At 50.3% G+C, this 26,688-nt stretch overlaps 2 protein-coding genes and 1 long non-coding RNA gene across 7 annotated transcripts in view; 2 read left to right on the forward strand and 1 right to left on the reverse strand.

The window, feature by feature from the left end:
- The first annotated feature begins 99 nt into the window (after nt 1-99).
- LOC105238929 lies at nt 100-8,937 on the forward strand. The gene is made up of 3 exons (XR_004621805.1): nt 100-280; nt 3,798-3,948; nt 8,801-8,937. It is a non-coding gene; the product is annotated as an uncharacterized LOC105238929 (long non-coding RNA).
- CRYBG2 (crystallin beta-gamma domain containing 2) overlaps nt 8,296-26,688 on the reverse strand; it is a 31,685-nt gene continuing 13,292 nt past the window's right edge. For all 5 annotated transcript variants that reach the window (XM_034647128.1, XM_034647118.1, XM_034647112.1 and 2 more), the window contains 15 exons: nt 25,143-25,282; nt 24,200-24,326; nt 23,922-23,957; nt 23,443-23,579; nt 23,155-23,281; nt 22,731-22,870; nt 22,508-22,634; nt 22,238-22,270; nt 22,033-22,145; nt 18,090-18,219; nt 16,661-16,800; nt 16,177-16,300; nt 14,506-14,664; nt 13,076-13,235; nt 8,296-12,973 (listed from right to left, as the gene is read on the reverse strand). In XM_034647128.1, the coding sequence (XP_034503019.1) occupies nt 12,885-12,973; nt 13,076-13,235; nt 14,506-14,664; nt 16,177-16,300; nt 16,661-16,800; nt 18,090-18,219; nt 22,033-22,145; nt 22,238-22,270; nt 22,508-22,634; nt 22,731-22,870; nt 23,155-23,281; nt 23,443-23,579; nt 23,922-23,957; nt 24,200-24,326; nt 25,143-25,282 (1,782 nt within the window). In that variant the 3' untranslated portion in view covers nt 8,296-12,884. The remainder of the gene's footprint in view (nt 12,974-13,075; nt 13,236-14,505; nt 14,665-16,176; nt 16,301-16,660; nt 16,801-18,089; nt 18,220-22,032; nt 22,146-22,237; nt 22,271-22,507; nt 22,635-22,730; nt 22,871-23,154; nt 23,282-23,442; nt 23,580-23,921; nt 23,958-24,199; nt 24,327-25,142; nt 25,283-26,688) is intronic.
- Nucleotides 9,824-11,151, forward strand: CD52 (CD52 molecule). Its single transcript, NM_001368861.1, has 2 exons — nt 9,824-9,877; nt 11,005-11,151. The coding sequence occupies exons 1-2, from the start codon at nt 9,824-9,826 to the stop codon at nt 11,149-11,151; spliced, it is 201 nt and encodes a 66-aa protein (NP_001355790.1).

Genomic DNA, 26,688 nt, shown 5'->3' on the forward strand with positions numbered 1-26,688 from the left:
ATGGTCTGAAAATCGGTGACTTCTACTCTCAGGCACCCACTTCCTTATGACTGGGCTCAACCACCAAAACTCTCTTGCATATCTCAGACTGCACTCTGTAATATTTTCCATTTGACTTTCTAATCTACTGCATTCAGGTGAGGGCCAGCTCCCTGAGGCATTCCTTACACAGAGCTACAAATTAATGAGTGCCTTCCCAGTGCCAGATGCCAACATTATGAGGTTCACAGATGAAAAAACAAGCGCAGAGAAGTGAAGAGATTTGCTTGGGACTATGCAGGTAATCAGTAAAAGCGGATTCAAATCCAGAACTGTCTGCTTCCAGAATCTGTGCTCTTTCTAGATGCTCCCACTTCGGTGAAACAGGCAGGCAAAGATAGGCCAAGGGGTAGGTGGTACAGGCCCACCTCCAAGGGAGGGGTTCAGGTGGAAAGCGACTGGAAGTGAGAGGTGGAAGAGCTCTTTTGCCACTGAGCTTCTCCCAGAAATTTCTCTGTGGCTTGAGGTAGATGAGTTGAGAAATCTTTAGGTTACGCTGGGCCAAGTGTTTTTGAGGGGGTTGGAGCCATGGTCAGCAATTTTATACCATCACCTTGCTTATATTCATTCTGCTCTTGAGGGTAAGCAAGGACCAACAGCATGGGAGGTGAGGGGGGGGTGGTCTGGCCTCATGAGCCCTGCTGTGGTCTGCCTACTGCCTCCCTCCTCAGCAAGACTGGGGAGCATGGATTGGCATTTACCCGGGCATCAGAATTTACCACATACCTCCCTCCTACCCAGGATCCTGGAGCAGCAAACATTCAACAAACACCTAGCTGATGTGAGAGAGATGGGAGCCCTCTACCCTGGTAGGCCAGTTTATTAGTTTTTTTTAAAAAAAACATTTATTGGGAGAAGTCAGAGCCTTTTTATAAAACAAGTATACATTTTCACATAGAAACTTGGCAAATAACTATAGCCATCATTTATCGAGGATGTATTATGGGCCAGCATAACTTATCAAGTCTATAAAGCTGGGATCTGTCACTTGCAGCTGGCTGTTCCTGCTCAAGCTACTGCACTGAGCCTCAGTTTCCCTATCTATAAAATAGAGATACTAATTGAACCCACCTCATAGGATTATTTTTTAAAAGATTTTATTTATTTATTTATTTATTTATTTATTTATTTATTTGAGAGAGAAAACAAGAGAGAGAGCATGAGCGGTGGGGAGGGGCAGAGGGAGAGGGACAGGCAGGCTCCCTGTTCAGGAGGTAGCCCAACGCAGGGCTTGATCCCAGGACCCCAGGATGATAACCTGAGCCGAAGGCAGACACTTAACCAACTGAGCCACCCAGGCGCCCCTTATCTCATAGGATTATTGTGCAAATTAAATCTCATAACATTGTCGTATTATTGATTTCAAAAAGGTGTTTTCCAGAAATAAAGTTATGAAAACAAAACAAGAGTTTAAGCTCACCTAATATTTTTCTTAGGTTTCACTATCCCTCATCTTAGATGGTTCTGGAAATCTTTGCAAGGTCTCTAGGCTCACATGAGACTTGAGTGTTGGGAGGACATCAGAGGCCACTCTGCCTAGCTTCCAAGGATTCCCTCTGGACTTCTTGGGTGGGGTCCACTCGGCCACTTCTTCATTCCATCCCAGGGTGGATGTTAACTGTTTGACCACAGTGGACAGACCCTGGACTGGGAGGAGGGAGGTCCTGAACAAGGCTGTCTCTGGGCCTGTTTTCCCACCTGTAAGATGAGGAAGTAGACCCCAGACCTGGCATTAGATGATTCTGGAAGTCTCTATTCTTGGGAATAGACAGAGTCTTCTGCTTTTAGGTCATTTCTTGAAAGACCCTTATCAATTATGACCCCTTTGGGGTTAAAGAGTTTATTGGGTCCCAGCAGCTGAGGAGGGAAAGGTAAGTAATAAAGGAAAGAGAAGTCCTCAAAGTCCATACATTCCTTTCAGAATAAAACCCTGGTCATCTCTCCCATCTTCCCCTTTTCCCACCTACATCAAGGCTACTTTATGCCTCTTTCATACCCCACCATCTCTAGTTTAACTGGCATTTAGGGTCTTCAGAGTATGAGTCCTGCCCTCCCTCCTTCTTAGTGTTCCAGAAACTATCATGCTTTCTCCTATGTTCAGTCCTCTCCTTCCAGTGAGAACATCGACCTTTGCCTTTTTCCCTTGGGAAAATCCCCCTTAATCCTTCAAGGACTAGCTCAAGTGTTCCTTCCTGCATGGATATGCCCACACCTCCCAAGAAGAATTACACTCTGCATTCTAATAGTCTTGCTGTCATTACAGCATTTCTTATTCAATTTTGTGATTATTACAGTATGTGTCTCCCTCTTAGACTATGAACTCCTCAAGTGAAGAGACCCTCACTCATTCATCTTGCCTAATACACAGTATGTGTCAATAAATTGCCTGAAACGGATGGATGGGCAGATGGGCGGATGGATGGATGGATGGACGGATGGAGGAAGATTTACCTTAGAGTGCCCTGGGTACTATGGGATCACAGCCCTCTCTCAGTGCGGATGAACAATGCAGGGCGGACCATATAGTAGTATGTGCTGCAACCCCCTTCCCCTCCCTCCCCCTTTCCCTCCCTTGGACCCCTGTGATAGGTAGTTGAGGGCTCCTCCTGCTTCTCTCCTGAACCAACACCCCCCTCAAGGGCCTCAAGACTCCTGCCCTCTCCCTCCTCACTTCCTGGCTTTCTCTCACCAGTCTTCACTCTCAGTTCTTTTTTCTTTCTTTCTTTTTAGCCAGGGATGGATCCCCCTAAGTGCCCACTCAGGTTTTTCTAAAGCTTGCAACAGGAGTCTTAAAACCACAGAAGGAAAATGAGGGAGGTTTTCTTTTACTACCTGGCAAGCAAATGCACAAAATAGACTAAGGAAGGGTGAGTGGGTGAGGCTAGAGCTGGGCTTCAGGGACAACCACTGGGTCCTCTAAGAGGGAGAGGGGCAGGGAATCACTGACTACTAGGGAAGCCCTAGAGGTTACACACATGGCTGTGGCTTCAGACAGACCTGTATTCAAGTTCAAATGAGGCTGGCTCCACCATTTACTACCTTAATATCTCAGGTCATTTAATATCTAAGCCTCAGTTTCTTCATCAGGAAAATGGTGATAATTAGAAAACCTATTGCAGAGCCCCAAGAGAATAAAGTGAGAGAATATATAAAGAATAGAGCACCACCTAAGCAGCTTTGTGACTTATCTCATCCTCCACCCCTCGCTGGGACTTCATGGCCATCCCCACTCCAGATCCTTTCTGCTACAGTTTAGTCACCTGCTTGTTCCTCCACTAGCCCTCCTCCCATCCATCCTAGATTGATATTGTGAAAATTAATAAAGGGAAACCTCACTAAAATGTGGTCAGGAGCCAGAAGGTGGAGCTCTCACGCCATCTCACTCAAGGCCTATTATAGGAAAAAATGTCAATTACAGACCCCAACAGAAGAACTGTCCAGAGGAAAGAATCATCAATTACAGGCTCCAAAAGGAAGAGATGTACATTGCATCTCCTACAAGAAATCAACAACCCCAGCAACTCAGCCAATGAGAAACTGTCATCACGTTTAACTCATGCTTTTCTTCATTGGACTTTTGTTCCAAAACACTCCTCCCAACTTTATCCTTCTTCTCCATAAAATAATGTTTCTCTTCTTTGTTTGTTGGACTAGCCTATGGTATTTGCTGTAGGTTGTTTGTTCTAAAGTGTAATTCTCTACCATGCCCAAATAAACCCATTTTTGCTGGTAAAATAACTGACAGTTTTGTTTCCAAGGCTAACGTCACTTGGTGTCAGAAGTGGGATCCAGAGGCGACCCTATTCCCTCCCTACCACCTAACGACTCCAAGGCCAGTGAGCAAACAGGTGCCAGTACCCACTGGGACCACTGAGCTCAGTGCTTTCTCACTGACACTGGACCTTGAAGGTAAGTCTCTGCTGGACATTGAGCTCCACTCTCATTTTGTTTTGTGCTTTCCAGGCTTTATTCAGGATCTGTTTTTAAGGATTTTTCCTTTCTGGGAGTATTTGTCTGGCTTTTGGCTTGACTGCTTTGGGGAACTGGGCTATTCCTATTGGAACTATGCTGTTTAGGACTTCCCCCCCTCTAGAAAAGCCCGTAAGCAGTGGGATCCCAGTAATCAAAATGCTTTGAGAGTACATCCCCCCTTTCTGGCACCCCAGCTGGTTTTATATTTAAAAATTGCAGTCCCTTTTCATGTGCATTTCTAACTAAGTGGATCACTTAAGCAAAAGTAATTTAGAACACAAATGACCACTATGGGGAACTTTCAATCACCCCAAACTTACTTTTCTCAAAACCGAATTGAACAGCCATGGCTCTAAAATTGCCAAAATGGCATGGGATCTCTCTTTTGATGTTTTGAAGCTTCCAAATGTTATCAGGAATCTAAAATTGCCTTTCTGAAAAATACAATTTCTGGACTGAGGCAAACAAACAACTAAAGATAAAAGGGCTTAAGAGGCCTCTCTTTTCCCTTCCCCATTTCCTTTGTTTCTAAACACACAGTCCCTTTAAAGTTAAGTCTTCTGAGGATTCAAATGACCCCCAAATGTCTTCTGTTCCCTGGAAAAAGGCCCATTTGTGAGCCATATTTAAAGAGCTTCTTATGAAACTGACTGAGGACCCTCATAGGTTTGCTGAAGAACTAACAGCTATTCAAACTTACCAACCTGGTTTCTCAGATTCATATCAGTTAGTTTGCTGCTGAGGACCAGGCCAAACCTTGGCTAAAATTTGCCTGATGGACACATCATGAATAGGATTTAAAAAAAACAAGCCCCTAATTTATGGCTAGAACACTTGCTGAAAACCCCCACCGAGAAATTGCAGCAGCTTTCCCTAAGCCTGTTAATTGGAACAAAATTCAGGCTTGCACACAAAAATCTGATGAACCTGTTGGTGAGAACTATAATCAATTTCAGATTGTTTTCAAAGAAAACGCTGGTCTTCTGTTAGCTGGTGGATCCTCTCGGGGACACTTTGTTTATTCATGGGCTGACCCGGGATCTTTCTCTTTCAGTTAAAAGGACCAGGATGGAACAGGAAACTATGTCCACTCCAGATTTAGTTAATTTGGCAAACCAGGTCACTTGCACCCTAAACGAGTCACAAGAAAGGCTGCTAAAATTAATTTTCAACTCTGGCAAATCAAGGCCCCTAAACAAAATTTAAAAATGTCCTAGTTTCTGCTATTACTGCAAAGGGCCAGGATATTGGAGAAAAGATGGTTACAAACTCAAATGCCCCAGGCATTTTTAGCCCCCTAGCCAGCCTTTCCAACGTCCTCCCAATTCCCAGAGTCGGGGCTTTGAGGAACTACAGAGGCTCTTCCCAGTCCTTCCTATTTATCAGCTCAGAGAAACCACTCTCTAGAATGAGAGTGAATCTCTGTCCTTACAGGTCCCGGCCCTACACTATCTGTGCTCAGCCCCACTGCAATAAAACAGCACCTGCCTTGGAGCACTACAACAGTCTGCTCACTTTGGCAGCACACACACTAAAACTGGGATGATAGGGAGATTGGTACAGCCCCCGCGGAGGGAGTACTAAACAGCTCCCATGGAGGGGTCTCTAATAAATCTCACCATGTCCCTGTCTCTGTGCCTGTTCCCTTTCATTTAGGCTCTGAGAGGTACACACCTTTTTCTCTGAAGTTCCTCTGTCCCTATTCATTTATTAGGCCAAGATTTCTATTTTTTTAGAATAATTTATTTATTTATTTATTTATTTATTTATTTATTTATTTGAGAGAGAGAGAAAGGGCCGAAGTGGGGGGAGGAAGAGAGGTACAGGGACAAGCAATCTCTTGCTGCCCAACGTGGGGCTTGATCCCACAACCCTGAGACCAGGACCTGAGCGGAAATCAAGAATCAGACACTTAACCAACTGAGGCACCCAGGCCCCCCATCAGGCCAAGATTTCTTGAGAGAAGTATCATGCCAGAATTTCCTTCTCCCAAAAGGGGGAAATAACTCTAGAATTTGACAGTAGCAATCAAAATAGCCAAGCAAGTGAATTAAATGTCCTTTTGACTCTTTAAATTAGCTCTATTTCTAATGGCACTATAGCTGAATCTGGGGACACTGATCATTAGTTCCTATTAGATCAAGTACCACCCTTCTTATGGGCAAAATCTTCAACTGATATTGACGGAATCCATAGGGCCTACTTCACGTGTCCCACCTGTCCAAAATACAATCCAGGGAAATCTGTTGGCACAGCTCCCACTTAAAATGGCCGAATGGACCCGTTGAGTTTTGACAAATGGACTTCATACAGCTTGCCCCGTCTCATCAATATAAATACATTTAGTCATGGTTTGTGTGTTTTCTCACTGAATTGAAGTCTTCCCTTGTAGACAGGCCATTGCCTTTTCTGTGGCTAAAATTCTGTTAGAAAAGATTATCCCTATCTGGGGAACCCCTCTTGAACGTCATAGTGATTGGGGAACCCATTTTACTGGGCAGATGCTTTGACAAGTCTGTGCTGTTTGGCCAATTTTGCAATACTTTCATTGTGCAGACCATCCTCAATCCTCAGGGCTAGTTGAACATGGCACTGTTAAAACTCAACTGGCAAATTTGTAGAAACCCTCCAAATACTTTGGCCTGAAGCATTGCTACTGCTCCTTCTAAATCTCAGACCCACCTCCTTGGGAACACAGAGACTCACCCTTTGAGATAGTCACAGTAGGTCCAGTGCACTTGGCCCCTGCCTCCTTTGACCCACAATAAATAAAAGAAGGTGTACTTCAGTATGGTAAAGGTGTAATTGCCTCCATTAAAAATAACCATGCTGGGTGGTACTGGCACAAAACAGGCACACAGATCAAAGGAACAGAATAGACAACGCAGAAATGGACCCTCAACTCTATGGTCAACTCATCTTCGACAAAGCAGGAAAGAATATCCAGTGGAAAAAAGACAGTTTCTTCAACAAATGGTGTTGGGAAAATCGGACAGCCACATGCAGAAGAATGAAACTGGACTTTTCTTAGGCCATACACAAAAATGGACTCAAAATGGATGAAAGACCCAAATGTGAGACAGGAATCTATCAAAATCCTAGAGGAGAACATAGGCAGCAAACTCTTTGATCTCGGCCACAGCAACTTCTTGCTAGACATGTGTCCAAAGGCAAGGGAAACAAAGGCAAAAATGAACTACTGGGACTTCATCAAGATAAAAAGCTTTTGCACAGCAAAGGAAACAGTGAACAAAACCAAAAGACAGCTGACAGGATGGGAGAAGATATTTGCAAATGTCTTATCAGATAAAGGGTTAGTATCCAAAACCTATAAAGAACTTATCAAACTCAACACCCAAAAAACAAATAATCCAATCAAGAAATGGACAGAACATGACAGACACTTCTCCAAAGACATCCAAATGGCCAACAGACACGTGAAGAAGTGTTCAACATCACTCAGCATCAGGGAAATACAAATCAAAACCACAATGAGATACCACCTCACACTGGTCAGAATGGCTAAAATTAACAAGTCAGGAAATGACAGATGTTGGTGAGGATGTGGAGAAAGGGGAACCTCTTACATGGCTGGTGGGAATGCAAACTCGTACAGCCACTCTGGAAAATAGTATGGAGATTCCTCAAAAATTTAAAAATAGAGCTACCCTACAACCCAGCAATTGCATTACTAGGTATTTACCCCAAAGATACAAGCATAATGATCCAAAGGGGCACCTGCACCCCAATGTTTATAGCAGCAATGTCCACAATAGCCAAACTATGGAAAGCCTAGATATCCATCGACAAAATGGATAAAGAAGATGTGGTATATACATACAATGGAATATTACTCAGCCATCAAAAAATGAAATCTTACCATTTGCAACGACATGGATGGAACTAGAAGGTATTATGCTAAGTGAAATCAGTCAATCAGGGAAAGCCAATTATCATATGATTTCATTCATATGCAAAATTTAAGAAACAAAACAGAGGATTATAGGGGAAGGGAGGGAAAAATAAAATAAGATGAAATCAGAGAGGGAGACAAATCATAAAAGACTCTTAACTATAAGAAACAAACTGAGGGTTGCTGGAGGGACAGGGTGGGGAGGATGGGGTAACTGGGTGATGGGCATTAAGGAGAGCACATGATGTAATGAGCCCTGGGTGTTCTCTGCAACTGATGAATCACTGAACTCTACCCCTGAAACTAATAATACACTGTATGTTAATTAATTGAATATAAATAAAATGAATTTAAAAAAATAACCATGCTGGGGTGCCTGGGTGGCTCAGTCAGTTAAGTGTGCGACTCTTGATTTTGGCTCAGTTCATGATCTCAGCGTTGTGAGACTGAGCCCCAAGTTGGGCTCGGGCTGGGCATGGAACCTGCTTGTCAGACCTTTCCAAAATGATGTACCCAACAAGGAGATCATCTCCGATACTACGTTCTTGATAAATGTGAACTATAGGTGGAAAGTGCCTGAGATTTCTCCTGCTTCCCCTCCCTCTTCTTCAAATGGGAATTTCCAACCTGTACAATTTCCCTGATTTGGGAAATGACACCCAGGGGAAGGCCCTTCCTGGCACTGAGGGACAAAAAGCCACTGAATTAGGAAAACCGGACTCTTGATCAGCGATGCTTTTGGAGAAAGATCTTGATCAAAAGGAGGAAATGCGGAAAGAAAAGGAAACCTCACTAAAATGGAGCGGAGAGGCCAGCAGGGGGAGCTCTCAGGCCAAATCACCCAACCTCGATTACAGAAAGAATTGTCGGTTACAGACCCCAACAGGAAAAGCGGTACATTGCAACTCCTACAAGAGGCGGACCACCCCAGCAGCTCAGCCAATGAGAAATCAGCACCACCCTGAACTTGCCGCCTACTCTCCTTTCGACTTCTGTTCAAAACAACTCCTCCCAACTTCCTCCTCCTTCTCCATCAAACAAGGTTTCTCTCCTTTGTTGGGCTACCCTCTGGGTTTGCGGGTAGGTTGCTGGTCCTGAATTGCAATTCTCTGCTATTCCCGAATAAACCCGTTTTTGCTGATCAAATAATTGTTAAGGTCAGCAATACGAACAACCCATCTGCTATTTTCTGTATCTAAATCACAAAATTTTAGACCTTAAAATAATCATCCACTCCAGTGTTCTCACTCGAAAGGCGACACCTGAGGCCTGGAGGGAATGCGCTCACCCAGAAGTTAGGTCTCCGGATTCCTAAAGCTGTGCTCCTTTGATTTCACAGAAATCTCTGAACCCTAAGCTTTCATGTTCCCCAAACGTTCGTTCGGAGCCTGTGGAGCCAGCTACCTTACCTTGAAACCTCAGCCTACCTCAGCCTGCTCTTCAGCTCCTATCCCCGGCTGCCATCTTAATTATATTGCATTTAATCCTCCGACAGCTCTAGTGTTAAAGCCTCAGAGAGGTGCAGGGGCTAGCCCGGGTCTCGGGGTTGGTAGGGGATTAGACCAAGTCTGCAGGACTCCAAGCCCAGGGCCCTGCTTACCGCACCACAATGGCTCCCTTGGTTTGCCCACCTCCCACCCCGACAACACTTGCCTCGGTCCCTATCCGGAACCGACCGTCAATGGAGGCTTTTAGCACCTAGGGCCTCGTGTCCTCAATCATGAGGTCTGGAGAAAGGTAGAAGCACCCCACCCCACACGCATAGCCCCTCCTTCTTCCTCCTTCTACCCCGCCTCCCCTGCCTCCTGGTTCAAAAGCAGCCAAGCCAAGAGGCCTGCAGACAAGCCTGCGCTCATCTCTAAAAGCTGCCACTGAGACAGCCACTAAGATTCTCCAAAGATGAAGGGCTTCCTCTTCCTCCTACTCGCCATCAGTCTCCTGGTTATGACTCAGGTAAGAACAGCCCCTCGGAGCCGCCTGACACCAACACCCAGGACTCCCCAGACTCGCCTGGCAGGGGAGGGAGGAAATGCGTCTCCTGGGCACTCAGCCTTCTTCCAGGGGAGCAGAGGGCCTGACAGGAGAACCAGGGACTCAGGGGGCCTGGTGCCAGCGTTCCAGCCCCCTGACTGGGGGCAGACTGCTTGAGGCTGGGGCGGGGGGGCGTTCGCAGGGTGCCAGGCACAGTGAGGCATACAGGGGGTGTGCTGGAATAGGAATGACCAGGCTTGGGGACTGCTTGGAGTGAGGATGGCATCAATCTGCAGAGAAGCTGGGGAAGTGGCCTTGTTGGGAAGGGGCCAGGACGGGTTCAAGTGGAACCAGAGCTGGTCCTGGAGATAGCGGGGGGGCCTAGCCCAGGGAGAAAAGCCTGTGTGTTCAGGAATGCAAGGAAGATAGAAATCTCACACTCCAGAAACAGCTGGAGTCTCCAATTCAACTGCTATTCCAGGAGGCAGCTTTGGCAGCATCCCATGTGCCCTAAGGGCACTCGTCCGCATAGACCAGAGCCATCAAGTTCTAGATCAAGCACAGCTTGATCAAGCATCAAGAACAGCTTGATCGCCATCAAAAACAGCTTCATCTCCATCAGGAGCAGCTTTACTTGTAGCCTGGTCAAGCGTTGAGAACAGTTTGCTCACCAGCTGGTGATTTCCTTGGGCGAGAGGTCACACCCTCCCCACCTCCTTCTCCTGCCAGTGCCTTCTCCCCAGCCCTATCTCACACGACCTCAAGACTGTGATGGGCTCATCCAGAGACAAGGAAGCACGCTCAGAGAGGCTAAGTCCCTAGCCCCGCTAGTCAGGTTAAGGACTGAGACCACAGGTTCCTGTTTCCCATGTGCTGGAGGACCTGGTGGCTTGGTGGAGGTGAAAGGAAGGTTCCATGGGAGGCAGAGGAGGGACTGCCTTTGACCCTGCCTGTGTCATGGCAGGAAGGTCCTGTCCCCATAGGACCTTGTGGCAGAAGTCACGGTCACAGGGGACAGAGAACGGAGAACCATTGTATCAGGGTAGGGGAACTAGGTCTCTTAAGTGTGAGCTTCAAAAGCCCCTGAGCTTGCGCCACTTCTCTTGCAGATAGAAACTGGAGTCCTGGGAAACGCTACCACCACCATCACTACCAGGAAACCCAAGAGTGCGACCCCAGCACTCAGCAGCCTGGGTGGTGGCAGTGTCCTCCTCTTCCTGGCCAACATCCTCATCCAGCTCTTCTCTCTCAGCTGAGGTGACATGCCTCAGCCCGAGCCCCGGGCCCCCCTGAGACAGCTCCCCCCCCAACACATCCCCGGGAGGGGTCGATGCCGGAGATGGGCAGGCTGTGGGAATCAAAAGGCCGTGCCTTGGAGGCAGTGACCCCCAGAGGGAGGTGCTGATATGGAGGGGCAAGAGCCATCCAGCTGGGGATCAATAAAGTTGTCCTGTCCTTGGAGTGGGGTCCTGTGTGGTCACTGGACATCGCTGGGCTCCAAGAGCCTGGTTTGCAGCAGCACCAAGGACCTTCCCTTGCCCCCATCTGCAGGAGGGGTAGCACCAGAGCACTCCTACCCCCAAATCCCAGGGTGGCCGCCTCTCCCCTCGGGATCACCTTGCAGGGACATGGCCCAGAATCTGCCGTTCTCCTGCATTCGCTTCACCCATCCCTGGGTGTTTGGGAATGATGGTCCCAGAGGAACCCCCATCCTGCCCCTGGACATCCCAGCTGCAGAGGCTCAGAGAGTCCCTCATCCTAGTACTTGGGTGACTTCAGAATGGCAGATTCAGAGAACCCCCCCCCAGTCTCTTGGGGTTTCAGCCCCACGGGCACCCTCCTGTCCTCACCGGACACTGGTCCAGCAGGGGTGCTGAGAAGGATGAAAAGGAGGCTGTCCACTTATTCCCCACCTTGCCCAGGGTGGGAAGGCAGGAAGGACACACAACTTCTCCAACCACTTCTACCCTCCTAGGTCTGCAGTGGTGGTACTGGGAGCTGCAAGGAGGGAAGGGAGCCCCAGAGAAGCCCCCAAGGGCCTTGACCTTCTCTGTCTCTTCCTAGAGGACCTTGACCAAGGGACTGAGAAGTGCCTGCTAGATTGGGGGATGGAGGGAGCTGTTCCTCTTCTATGTCCTGCCTTCTCTAGGCTGGGTTAAGAACCCAGACCCCCTGTTCTGGCTTCTTTGACTGAGAGGTCAAACCTCTGGGCCTTGAGACCAGAGTTGGGGGAAATTAAGAGGAACTCTGGTGGGCAAGGTCCTTGGGGGTGTGTCTCCCATTCACCTCTCCTCCTGGCCCGCTGTGACCCCATCACACTGAACTTCCAAGTCTTCACCCTTCGACTTACCTGCATCCCAGAACACTCTTCCTCTGCCACCCTCTAGCCTGGCTGACTCCTTCCCCTCCTCCACATCTCAGCTGAGCACCCCTTCCTCCTAGCAGCCTGCCCTGTACCCCTAAGTGGTTAGGGCTCCTCCTCTGTGCATCCCTCCACTTCCCTTCTTATCCTACCTCTGAGTGTATCACCCTACCTGGTGGAATCCTCCACTAGCCTGTGAGTTCTCAGAGGGCAGGTATCAAGGGGCTTGGGTCACGTTTGTGCCCCACAGCTCATTGCCAGACCTGGCTCAGAGCGGGCTCTAGGAACCCATCATCTGGGGTGACAACATAAACAAACAAACAAACAAACAAACAAAAAAACCCCACACTCACTAGTTCGTCTGGGCCCAGGGCTCCCTCTGGTGGCCGAGGGAGGCCTTACATCTGAGCCCCAGAATCAGAGGTGGGAGGAAAGAAGCTGGGTGAGTATAGATAGGGCAAAGAAGGCAGGTGAACAAATCCTCACCCCAGCCCCCAATATCAAGGTGCACAAAGATGAGGATACCTGGGGGCATATTAGAAAACAGCTTATGTTACAATAACAACAAAACACCTATAAAAACATTTCATCCCAGGGAAAGCCTCCAGGGCTGGGGAGCAGGGGCGGTCAGAGCACATGGACGGTCCAGATCTGGGACTCCCGGTCCTTGGCCACCTCCCACAGCACTGCGTGGTCCCGGTCGTAGCCCCGGCCGCCTGGGGGAAGGGGTAAGAGATGGGGAGAGGGTCAGAGATTGCTGAGGACCCCACTGGCCGCAGCCCTCTCAGGTACCTTCTCCCACATACAGGCCCCCTTACCCTTCACATCTAGGATCCGGCCTTCAAACATCTGGCTGCAGATGTGGCCCGACTCACGGATGCTCCACGTCTGGCGGGGCAGGCGGCTCTCGGCCCACAGCACCGCCTTGGAGCCTGTGCTGGGGGGCCCGATCACCTGCAGGCTCATGGTCGGGGCCACCTGAGGCCCCAGGAGGTCATCAGGCACTGTTCCTTCCCAACGGGACTCCGCCAAACCCCACACCCGAAACACACACCCAGCTTTGAATCCTGGCTCTCACGGACTGTGACCCTGGGCAAATGTCCTAATCCTTCTGCGCGCTGGGTTCCCTGGGGATGGGAGTCTCCGCGCGCTGGCTGCAGCAAGCATTCAATGTGAAAATCCGTAAAAGGTCTGGAAAAATAGCTCCTCCAGGAAGCCTCGCATGACTGACTGCAAAGTACAAGACTGAGCATCGGACAAGCTCTCACACCCTGTGTGACTTTCAGCCTGTTACTTAACTTCTCTGTGCTCTAGTTTCCTCACCTATAAAATGGAGAGTATAGTAAGACCCGCCCCATACTGCCCTCCGAGGCTCATAAGAGGCATCTGTGTAAAGGGCTTATTACTGCACCTGCCACAGAGCGAGCCTCTCTCTCATTTCAAGCAAAACCCAAAACTCCTTCAGTGGCCTCCAGAGAGCCACACCCCCATAACCTTTCTGACCTCCTCTCTTGCTTCTTCCCTCCCTCCCTCCCTCCTTTCACTCCAGCCTGTGGGGTGGGGTGAGCTGGCTAGGCCTGTGGCCAGGCAGGCTCCCACCTCAAGGCCTTTTCCACTGCTGTTCCCTCTGCCTGGAGCACGCTTCCTGCAGACACCTACATGGCTGCCTCCCTCAAATGCCAGCTTTTTAAGAAGGGCTCCCCTTGTCAGAGCTACTGATACTCCCTATTCCCCTTTTATTTATTTTTCCTCTCATGCACTTCTCGTCCCCTAACGTACTGAGATATTTTACTCATTTAAATGGTTTCTGTCTCTCCCCACAACGATGTCAGCTTCAGAAGGGCGGGAGTCATTTCTGGCTTCCCACTGCTCTATTCCTGGCCCCCAGAACAGGGCCAAGCACATAGTAGGTGCTTGGGGAATGTTTGTGGAGTGAATCTATTATTATTATTATTATTATTATTATTATTATTAGGATCCAAGTTCTGTCCCAGGATATCAGAGCTGGGAGTTCCCTTAGAAGTATCTGGTTCAATGCTCTCGTTTTGCGCATGGGGAATGGAGGCCCAGAGAAGAGCCCAAAGTGCCAGCTCCTCCCCCTCCCCGGGGGCCTGGCAGGTGTGTGTCCTTCTCTGTCTCTCCTGCCCGAGGGCAGGTCCTGCGCCTCCCTGGCTGGGACTTGCCCTCGCAGGGAGCCTTCCAGGGCCTGGGGCTCTGGTGTCCCCCATCCCAGCCTCTCAGCCGGTACCTGGTTCTTCAGCAGCCCATCCTCGTAGTACCAGATGCAGCTGCCTCCCGCTTGGGGCTCGGAGACCACCACACGGCCTGCCTTCATGTCCTCCACGTGGTCTGGCACGGCCAGGAATCCCCTCAGTGCGGCATTCCAGAGGCGGAAATATGCCCGGCGCTGGGGGGCAGGGGGAGCTGAGAGTGAGAGGTCCCCGGGCAGGGATGCTCCCAGCTGGGTAGCCGACACCCTCAGCTCTGAAGCCACAAGGATCCCCAGCCCCCACCTCGAGCCCTCCTTCCTGCCCTGAACCCTTTCTTGGCCCTGCTTCTAAGTCACCTCTTCTCTCACACACGTGTATCAGGGGGCGGCCCTGGCCACACATCTCCAGGGCCAAAGACACCCGCAGCCACGCACACACAGGCCCCCGCCAGCTGACGCCACACCCCGTGTTTGCTAACAGGATGGATGCAGGTAGGAATACAGACATGCGCCCACGCTGAAGTGCCACAGTGGGGCAGACCCCCGGTGGCCACACAGCAGACAGGCTCTTGCATCGTGGTGACGCTAATAACAGAACTAGAGCTAACGCGTGCTGAGTGCTTACCCCCTCAAGGACTGTTCTAAGGGCTTTACAAACATTACTTCTCTTCAGTCCTCAAGACACCTCCATCAGATGTATTATCCCCATTTGATTTTTTTTTTAAGATTTTATTTTTGGGGGTTTTTTGTAAGTAATCTCTACACCTAACCTGGGGCTCGAACTTACAATCCTGAGATCAAGAGTCGCACGCTCCGCTGACAGAGGCAGCCAGGCGGCCCCTACGTTATCCCCACTTTAAAGAGGTCCGTGGAGGTACAGTACTTGCCCAAGATTGCAGAGCAAATCCTTGTCCGCTTCTGTGGACCTTTACTTCCCCATCTGTAACTGTGGGGCTTAGAGATAACCTCCAAGGTTTCTTCTAGCAAGCATGTCTTAAGAGTCTGTGAATCTAGGGGCCACACAAAGACCCTCATACAAAGACACACGGTGTCTCAACAGTGTCAGAAGAACAGGCACGTGTAGTCATAGACACACCTCCCACACAACCACGTCACCTCCAGAGCACAGACACGTGGATACAAATGACATCACAGCCATAGAAATACCCTGAGAGGGCATGCATGCACACACATGCGTGCGTGCGTGCGCGCACACACACGCCCCCATGGCCACGCCTCCACATCAATGCTCATGTACATAAATGAGAAGCAGGTCCAGACATGCGCTCTCAGACCTAGAGAAACCTCAGTGTGGCTCCAGTGTTCCCCAGAGGGAGGCCTGTGTACTATTCCTGGCCTCACATGAAGTGATTTTTAGTCCTAATGGATAAATGTATTGTATAAAAACGTATAATTTAATTTATAAATTAAAAATGTAATGGTAATGTATTTATTATAATGGCAATGAGAGAAAAATCACAAACACACATCAAACCCATGATTTTATGGCTATCAGTCCTTAGGATAAGGATAAAGCGAAGACAAAAAGTGAGCTGGTTTAGAGGAAAGTATCAAGTAGATAATGGTTCAAGAGGAATGACGATGTGGCAAAATTGTGACCAAAGTACCCAAATGCTGGGTTTGGGGAACATGGGAAGCACACAGCCAGACAGACTGGCACGGACACACACGACCCGATGCGCTACCCACCTGCTTGATGGGGTAGAGGGAGCCTACCCTCTGCGTCCCACTGTACGTCAGCCAGTTGGTGATCTCGCAGCTGCCCGCCAGCCACTGGCGGCCCCGGAAGTCACTGTGCTCACACAGCACCCAGCTGGGCCCCGCAGGTGCCAGGGATGCAGAGAGGAAGACAGAGACAGACAGACAGACAGGTGGAAGAGGAAGCACAGATGTCAGAACACTCTCCACTGCTTTTCGCTCACGCTGAGACGCCTCTGTCTGGTGTGAGGGTCGCGAGGGAGGAGGGGGGGCCGGGAAGTGGATTTGGGGTTTGCAGGGCAGAGGGGGGTCCTGGAGGATCCGGGCTGGGGTCCAAGGCCCTCCTCACATGGCCCCTCTCCCTCCCTCCTGGCTCGGGGTGGGGAGTGGAAGGGAAACGGGAAGGGACAAGAAGCCAGGGACCCAACCCTCACTCCCTAGCAGCCCCGCCCTTGAGCCCCCCCAACACACTCACACGCCCCCCCTGATCCGCACGGACAGCACGTGGTTGTTGAAGCCCTCGGCTTGCAGGCTGCGCACCTCCCTGTCCAGCTCGATCTCCTTCCCCTCGAAGCACTCCAGTCCGTACAGAAAAATGGAGGGCTCTGAAAAGTGCTGGGGCCAGGGGCATGGAGAAGGGGTGAGGCCAACAGAGCCCCGGCCCCAAATTCCAGATACTCCAATTCCCAGATCCGTATTTTAGGCCCTCTTCCCTCCTGAGCTCTGCCCCACAGGGCCCTGGACTCCTGGACACTGGCAGCTGGGTGTCCCCCAGATTCTCAGATGCACCATGTGTCAGACCAGGCCCCCCACTGCCCCCTCAAACCTCTTCCCAGTGTCAGTCAACGGTACTTCTGAGAATAGTAATAATAATGTGGGTAATTATAGCGGTGCTCACCTACTCAGAACTTACCACACGCCAGATTCTGTCCTAAGTGCTTTACCTGGTCTCATTATAACTTCCCCGCAACCCTATAAGGTGGCTATTACTATTATCATCCCTGCTTAACAGAAAGGAAACTGAGTCTGGAGAAGATTAAACCACTTGCTCAAGTCCCTAAAACCAGGCTTCAGACCCAGGTCTGTCTGCATTCAGAGCCCAGCGTGTAGTTGTAAAGCTCGGACTCAGCAGCGCGGCTGCCTCTGGAGAACACGGCTCTGCCCGTTACCACCTTTGTGGCCTGGGGCAAGTCGATGACCTCTCTGTGCCTCAGTTGCACATCTGGAAAAGGGAGATGATGGTAGTAACAAACCTCACAGGATTAAATACCTTAGTGCACGGGAAGCCTTTTAAACACCACTTGCAGCCGAGTACGTGCTCGGCGGTCACTGTTGGCTGTGCTGCCGCGGCTGGCCCACCCCGTCCTGCAGACTCTGCTCCTTACTTCCCTCCATCTCCTCCCTGGTCCAGCACACCACCGTTCATTCCCACTTACTGGACCAGCAACCCTACTGCCTTGTCCCCCGCCCATCCGTCCTCCCCACACAGCAGAGCCGGCTCTCTGTCCCACTCCTTCCTGCACAGAAGCCCCGCTTTGCAGTCTGGCCGCTGCCCGCAGCCCACCCGAGTGCTAGTCCCTCCTGTCCCTATACCACCTCTATCTGGACCCACCGCTCTGCATTGTTATCTTTATGTCAGTGTGGTCAGGGGTTCCTTGAAGGCAGGGCTGTGTCTGACTTATTTCAGCGTCCCCAGGACTCGTTACGGTGGGCGCTCAATAAATCTCTAGTGAGTGGAACTGCCTTTGAAGCCAGGGGCTCAGGGGGACCTGGGGTGGTTCTGACGAAGACTGGCTTCAAGCTCCAGCCGCCTAGCCAACAGTGAGAAGAGGCTCGGTACCCAGCACGCCCCCAGCAGCAGCCTTGCCTGAGGGGGTTGCCTGGACCCAGACAAGGTTACTCACCAGGGGTACCTTCTGGAGAGAGCCCAGGACTGTGGAGGCTAGGCAGCCCATGGCTGTGAGAGTGGGGAACTCGCCCTCGGAGATAATGTGCTGGTCACCCTCAAAGTTCGTCTCATCAAACAGGATCCAGCTGGGGAAGGGGAAGAGTGGGGCGATGGGAGTAAGTATCTGAGCTTGTCCCATCCTGTGCTTGGCCTGCCAGGCCCTCTGAGATGAGAGTGGATACAGACTTGATTGTGACCCCCACCGTCCCCAAGTCCATGGGAGGTCAAGGATGAACAGGCCCCGCAGCACGAGACTGAGGTCGAGACTTGAGAAACGACGGGATGAAATCATACTGCCCCCGTGGAGGGGTATTTGGCAATATCAAGCAAAACTCTATGCACAATCACTCAGCAATCCCATTTCTCAGAATCTCGAACCCTCCTTCAAAAACATGAAATGGCACGTGCACAACGCTCTCCGTGCAGTACTGTTTGCCAAGGCAGAGAAGCAGCCCAATGTCCATCCACAGGGGACAGCTGAGTAAACTCAGAATGTAGAGTATAATAACATAGCAGTAAAAAGGAATGAGGAAGAGCTCTTAGAGGGATATAAAGTGATCTCCAAACTGTTAAGGAAAAACAAGGGGCAGAACAGTGTTTATAGTATCCTTCCCTTTTGAAAACTGAGGTATACTTTGCATACCATAAAATTCATTCTTTAAAGTGTACAATTCAGTGGTTTTTCGTATTCACCAGGGTGCCGTACGTGTCTTTTTGGGTAAGAAAATGGGGAAGGGGGCCAACAAATACATTTGGTTTCTATAGTTATATGCAAATTTATATATGAGAGTATATTTTGCTTATATTTTCAAAAAGAAACAATGGCTGAATTAATTAAACACTGAAAAAACAAAAGATTACCTATGAAGGAGGGAGGGGAAAGATCACGGGGATAGAGATAGATCCTACTGACTGACTTGGCTTTGGAACTGCTCTGGACTGCATGTGCCTCCCCAAAATTCATATGTTGAAGCCCTCACCTCAAATACGATGGCCTTTGGGAAGTTCACATGAGGTCAGGAGGGTGGGCCTCGTGATGGGAATAATGTCTCTATAAGAAGGGGAAGACACAGGTGCACTCTGTCCACCACATGGGGACACAGGAAGAAGGGAGCTGTTTGCTAGCCAGGAAGTAAGCCCTCGCCAGGGAGCCGAATGGGCCTGCACCTTGACCTTGGACTTCCCAGCTTCCAGAACTATGAGAAAATAAATTCCTGTTGTTAAAGTCTTCCAGCCTATGATATTTTGTTACACCAGCCCAAGCTAAGGCAGGGACACTTTAAATTTTTTATGTAATTAAAATATAGCTAAGTAGGGGCGCCTGGGTGACACAGCGGTTAAGCGTCTGCCTTCGGCTCAGGGCGTGATCCGGCGTTATGGGATCGAGCCCCACATCAGGCTCCTCTGCTGTGAGCCTGCTTCTTCCTCTCCCACTCCCCCTGCTTGTGTTCCCTCTCTCGCTGGCTGTCTCTCTGTCACATAAATAAATAAAATCTTTAAGAAAAAAATATAGCTAAGTAAAAATGCGAAATATTCCTAAAAATTTTAATAAATTAAATAAAATATATGAACCTAAATAAAACAAAATAAATGATCAGGTTCACACACAAAGTATTATTTCCAATGTCTTAAAAACAATATTTTGAACTGCACATACGAAGTGGGATGTTGGTGAATGTTCTAAGGACAAAAAGAACCAAAGAGAAACCTCAAACAGTATTTACTGCTCTTTGCTGTTAGTAATATTAGTATTATAGTTTTTTTTTTTTAAAGATTTTATTTATTTATTTGACAGAGATAGAGACAGCCAGCGAGAGAGGGAACACAAGCAGGGGGAGTGGGAGAGGAAGAAGCAGGCTCATAGCAGAAGAGCCTGATGTGGGGCTCGATCCCATAACGCCGGGATCACGCCCTGAGCCGAAGGCAGACGCTTAACCGCTGTGCCACCCAGGCGCCCCTAGTATTATAGTTTTGAAACAACGAGCTTCCATCTAAATACCATTGGAATCGAAGTCGCTTGGCAGAAAACTGAATCCATGTTTAGGGCAAAAATGTACAAAATGATCCTGGAGCATGTTATTGTACCAGGAGAACAAGGAAATTGCAAAAAACCTATTGGAGTTGCATCAAAAACAGACAATTTGAAGGGGCTCCCATTTGCCAAAGACAGAATGATTAGAGCACACAAAAGAATAGTAACTCCAATGGATGGAGGCATTTCAATTACATATAAATCCATGAGTTCGTAACAATACTTACAAAAATATTTCATTAGTCAGCTCTGGAGGTTGCCAGGGCACCAATTTAGAAATTATTCTGAAAATTGACCAAGAGAAACTGATCCTTGGGAAAGGATCAAACTGCCTTTTTTGTATAAACTAATTCAGGTAAACAAATAGTTGAAATGGGAAAGCTCTTCTTTATAGAAGTATCCCAGCTAACATACATAGAAGGAATACCAAAAAATCTTAAAATCATCATTTTGTAACCTCTAAAGAAATAGTGAGTCTAGGCAATTATCATCACTGGATGCTAAAACCATTAGGTGAGAGGTAAATGGTAAATCTTATTGTCTTTAAATGGCAAATCTTATAATGTAGGGATCTTGATAGCATTAAAAGTGGGACAACCAGGCACGTGCCTGAAGTAATGTAGTAAGAAGTAAGGGTACCACCTATGTAGTCTCCTTGCTAACTGAACAAAACACCCTGAATCTCATCAAGGCTCCAGATCTAACAGTTTACAGGAAATATGGGACACAAAAGGGGAAAAAAAGGCACCAGAAGGAACCAATAAGCCAAATTCTGAAGATGGGAAACTTAGAGGGCAAGTTATTGGTTCTCTTCCTTCCTTCCTTCCTTCCTTCCTTCCTTCCTTCCTTCCTTCCCTCCTTCCTTCCTTTCCTTCTTTTAGAAAAAGTGGGGGGTGCAGGAGAGGTAGAGAGAGAATCTCTTGGGGTGCCTGGGTGGCACAGTTGTTAAGCATCTGCCTTCCGCTCAGGGCGTGATCCCGGCGTTATGGGATCGACCCCACGTCAGGCTTCTACGCTATGAGCCTGCTTCTTCGTCTCCCACTCCCCCTGCTTGTGTTCCCTCTCTCACTGGCTGTCTCTATCTCTGTCGAATAAATAAATAAAATCTTTAAAAAAAAGAGAGAGAGAGAGAATCTTAAGCACTCTCCACTCCCAGCGTGGAGCCAGACACCGGGCTCCCAGGGCTCGATCTCACCACCCTGAGATCATGACCTGAGCCAAAACCAAGAGTCCGTGGCTTAACCAACTGGGCCACCCAGGCACCCCTATTGGGTTTCTTTAAACAAATAAATGGTATAAAACAAAAAGAGAGGAGGGGAACTGCTATAATTAAAGACCAAATTGACCAAAAGCAATGTGTGGACCTTGTTTGGATCCTGAGAAAAACAAATCAATTTCACAAAGGCATCCTTTTAAGACAATAAGAGAAATCTGAACATGGACTGGGTATTAGGTAATATTAACAAACTACTGTTAATTTTATTAGATGTGATAATAAATTGTGGCTATGTGGGTTGGGGAGGGTACTTTCTTATTAGAGATATATATTTAAGTATTTGCCTGTAAAATTTTATGTTGGGTCAGGGATTTTAAATGCTACACTAAAAAAAAAAAAAAGGCAGCGAGATAGATGAAACAAGATTGGGGTTCTTTATCCTAGACTATCTACAAGATTTACGTTTTCCATTAAAACTTTATTTTGCTTCTTTTGTTTTAAGAGTGAATGATTTGGGACAGAATAGCTAATCTCAAGGAAGCCGAAGGAAAAATCATTTCAAAGAAAGACCTTCCTCCAGCCTGGATTTCCAAGCTGAGTTAAGCGCTCGGGGCAGGTGCGCCTCGCTTCTCCCCTCCCCCACGTCCTCACCTGCCCCCGTGGACACGGCAAGACTGGACCTGGAAGGAGGCGGGCAGGGAGGTCTGGTCATCCTCGAAGGAGATGTGGTCGCCCAGGAAGTCGGGGCCGGAGAAAAGCTGAATCTGCAGGTAGAGACAGGAAGAGCTGAGAATGCAGGGCGATGGAGTGGGACAGAGAGAATGGGGAAGAGGAGACAGGCCCCCCACCAGCTCACCTTTGAGACAAAGTGCAGATTGTGCTCGCCGACCTGAAGGGAGGGCCCAAAGTTTCGAGACTTAAGGAGGGTACCAGCCGCTAGCCTCAGTTTCCCCGACCCTTTCCGCAGCTCTCAGGTAGCTCAGGCCCGTGTTAGCTCCTCCCCTTCCCAGAGGCCCCGCCCCCGCGCTCCCAGCCCGCGCCTTCCAGTCTGGCCCCAGCAGCGGCGGGCACCTTCCAGGCTCCAAGCCCCGGCCCCAGGGCCCCGCCCCCCGCGGCTGGCGCGCACCTGCAGGACCGGCTGCAGCGAGGCGAGGGCGCTGTTCCCAGCGCCCCAGTCGTCGCAGTTGCGGTACACGCCCTTCTCCAGCACGTACTGCTCCCCGGAGAAGCCCACCTTCTGATAGGCCACCCACCTGCAGGGAGGGCGGGGCGCGGTCAGCGGGGCGGAGCCGGCTCCCGGGCTGGAACCGCTCCTGGCCCGCCCCGCTCCCGGAGCAGGGGTCACTCACACGCCGCTGAGCACGTGGATGGCCTGCGTGTGGGGGCCGTGTCGCGCCAGCTCCACGTCCGGTAGTGCCTCTCTCACCTCCACGCCATGCCCCTCGAAGTCCATGGCCTCAAACAGCACCACGGCCGGGTCCCCAAAGTCCTGGGCCCCAGGGATAGTCAGGTCTCTCCTGCCCACCCACGGAAACCCCTCGGAGTTCCCAGACCCCGGGGATGCAGCCCACCAGGGGACTTTGGAGTGAGGCGATCAGTGTGGCCTGGGAAAGAGCAGCAGGAAGGCAAGAGGCTAGACCTCAGGGAACACTTCCAGGTACTCCGGCGAACTGGGAAAGAGGGCACAAACTCTTCCCTGAACAGATTGTACTGGGTGAGGGGGCATCTGGCTGGGGCCACAGGCAGAGGGATGACCCAATGGCCCTTGCTTACCGTCCGGATGACTCGCAGGGAAGTCAGCGCCTCATCATAGCCTCCCCAGTGTGACCAGTCAGCATACTCCCCCTCCTCCAGCAGATACTGGTGGCCCCGGAAGCCTGCCTTCTGGTAGCCCACCCAGCTGGGGGAAGGCGGAGGTGGACAAACAGACTTGGTCACGGAAGGCCCATGGATGTGTAAGACAGCTGCCCCCACCCCTAGGCAGCCCGGGGCCATTCCCCAGTTCTGAGGGTAGAGGCCAGAGGGGAGGATGAAGTAGGAGGAAAGGTTCTGAGTCCTCACCAGCCCCCAAGAACTCGCAGGGACCCCACAGAGGCCATGTGGGGGCTCTGGCTGTCCTCTGGCTGCTGAAGGTCGTAGATGTCTCTGCTCACTTCCCAGCTCTGGCCCTGAAAGCCTGTGGACTCATAAACCACAACCTGGGGGAAAGGGGTAGTGTGAATTTGGTGGGGAGCCATCTGGACGGCAACACACCCAGCCAGCCCTGGGAGGCCCTGCCCAGCGTGAGCCGAGAGCTCAGTCCTCCCACTCTCACTGAGCTCCATTCTCTTAGGTAACTCCTGTCTCTTCTCTGACCTCTGACCTGCTCCTCACACATCAAAAGCCAGTTCCCAGTGAGCCCATAGGATTCCACCCTTCCAGACCCAGCTTCTGTTCCCCAGCACTCTCCTCTCCAGTCTTCTGGTCCAGGCTATGATAGCCACATGCATATACACACCCCACCCAAAGGCCCTCTTGGACCCTGCAGCCCAGACCCTTACCTTGGGCTCCCCTGGCTTCTCCACGCTTGGGCAGCCCTGCAGAGGGGACAGAGCTGAGACACCGGCCCAGAGGTAGAGGAAGAAGACAGATGGGGCTGGTAACCCAGGATTTACTTGATCCTGAGACCCATAAAAAGGCCAACCCCCGTCTTCCCTCTGCCCCAGCCCTTGAGCTAATTCCCCCTCTCCTCCATCCCATTCTCAGCAGGAGCCCCCCAGGCCCTGCCTCTTCCCCCCAACCTACAGGACAAGGTAACTTGTGACCAGTTGCCCCTTACCAGTCTAATGGGCTTCAAGGAGCCCACGCTGGGCTCTGATGCACCCCAGGCCTCTGAGGTGGGGTACTCTCCAGGCTCTAGGATGCAGGGAGTGTCTTCAAAGAAGGGTTTGGGGTACAGCAGCCACCTGGCGGGGGGGAGGGAGAGAGGCAGCTGTATACCAGATACCCAGGGACACAGATTGGTGGATGGGGAAGGTTTAGAGGGGAGATGATGATTTAGGGGAAGGGGCCCCTATCAAGACGACACTGGAGGATATTTCAGACCCCATAATCTCTTGCAGTAGCCACTCCATCCTTCCCCCTTCCTCTGGGCTGGTGCTCTCTAATTTCACACAGCTGGAGAGTTCTTTCCTGCACACATACCTGCTTAGGGGCCCCCAGTAGCTCCCCATTAGCCCCACAATATAGCCCAGCTGCACAGAGTACTCTGGATCTGTCCGCCTGCTGGAATCCTGGGCCTCACATCTCCCCATCTGCTGCTTTCTTGGGCTAGACTGAACTTTCGAGGTTTAGATCTCTCACCTCTGGGCCTTTGTGGGTGCTGTTCCCTCTGCTAGATATACTCTTCCCCATTCAATTAACAAATATTTAGGGGCATCTACCCTGTGCCTGCCCCTGCTTCAGGCATCAGGGAGAGAGTAGTGAACAAAACATGGAAAGTCCCGCAAAGAATCTCATTATGCTGGGAATCTTCTGCAGCCAACTCATCCCAGCTGAGATGTCTCCTCCTCCAGGAAGGCTTCTCTGACCTCAGGTTGGTTTGGTGCTTTTCTGAGCTCTTGCATCCCATGACTCTGATGGCCACTGCCTTCTTCCTTGCCTGTCCCCTCCAGTAGACTAAGCCCTTCTCGAGGGCAGGAGTTGTGTCCATCCCCTCTGTGTCCCCGGCACCCAGCATAATGAATGTTAAATGAAGGGATTCCAGAATTTCCCACACTCACAGTCCTGCAGAGACAGCGGCAGACGCCACCTGCAGGGGCCTCTCCTGGCCCTGGGAGTCCTCCAAGGCGTCCGTCAGTTTCACTTGCTCCCCCTTGAGGCCCTCCTCAGAGTACAAGATGATCTCTGGGGTCATGTAGTCCTGCAGGAGAGAGGTGGAAAAGGGAGTGTAAACAGCCCCCCTCCGAGACTACCCCGTACCCCGCCCCTACCTGCTTCCCCAAGGCTGTCCAGCCAGGGTTCCAGGGCGCTTCTGGGAGACCTTTGTGGCCATCTCCACAGAAGCCAGGAGGGGGGCTTCGGTGTTCTCAGCAAGGTGGGCCAGACAAGCCTGAGACCAAAGCCCTCTGGACCTTTGGTACCTGTGACCAGAGTTCCCAGTGGGAGCCTGCCAAGTGCCATCCCCTTTGCCTTGCCTCTGGGGGGCCTGATTTCCAACCCAGAGACAGACAGGATGGACAGCTGTTTCCTGAGGTCTAACTTTGACTCTTCCTTGGTGAACAATTCCTGCCCTAGTCCAGACTGGCTTCTACCTGCATCTTATCGCAGGGAGCAGCGGATCCTCTGCATTCTGGGTGTTTCTTTCCCGCTAAGACCATTTCATTCCCTCGCTCCGTCGGCAAACGCTTATGAAGCATCTCCTGAGGGCAAGGCACCGTGGTGAGGGCATGTCCTACTCCTTCTCAGCTGGCCCTCCCAACGGGCGTCCTGACTCCATTCACAGGCTAGGAAAGTGAGGCTCAGCGAAGTTAGGCAGCCTGCCCGAGGGCACAAAGCCTGCATGTAGCAGGGCAAGGGACAGAGCAATGTGGGTTTTGTTCCCTGTTGCAACCAGCACCTCCCACATGCCTGGAATACATTAGGCGCCCAATCCATGCTGAGTGAATGAAATGAAACTAGGTCCCCCTGACTTCAAAGCTCTCGTTTTTTCTCTTCTACCTCATTACCTCCTACATGAAGATGATTTTATTGTGAGAAGCTCACAATAAATTGTCCACAAACATTGTGTGTTTCTGGAGAGGCTTTCAAAACCATTCCCTCCTTTGCATAGCTGGGCCACGGCCCTGGTTAAGACTCGTCAGCTCTCGCCCTCTTACCGGGAGGATTGCAACAGCTCTGTCTTGGAGTTATTCGTACTTGAATTAAAAAAAAAAAAAAAAAAAGTCTGATAGGCCCTGCTTTTAGAGTCAGTGCTTTCTCTTGTGTGTCTCCCTAGTGGCTGAGATGGTTTTGTCAAGCTTAATTCTGGTAGCTTGTAAATCTGTGTTACAAAAACAGTATTGCTTTTTCCTACTTTGCAGACACGGAACTATAATACTGCCTTTTCAAAGCACAGACCTCTCCCTCCACATTCAGAGTGCCCCTCACCTCGAAGTCGCAGCCCTGCCTGGTCTTCCTGAGTCCTGGACTTCTCCTCCTGGCAGCCAGAGGGACGTTTATAAACCCCTAATCTGATTATATGGCTTTCCTGCGTCAAGTCCCACCCTCCTACCCTAGCTTGACCATGAGTCCTGCAGGGCAGAGAGCAGGTCTCCCCCGCCTGCCCGC

The sequence above is a fragment of the Ailuropoda melanoleuca genome, chromosome 2 (assembly GCF_002007445.2).
Source record: "Ailuropoda melanoleuca isolate Jingjing chromosome 2, ASM200744v2, whole genome shotgun sequence".
Lineage (NCBI taxonomy): Eukaryota > Metazoa > Chordata > Mammalia > Carnivora > Ursidae > Ailuropoda > Ailuropoda melanoleuca.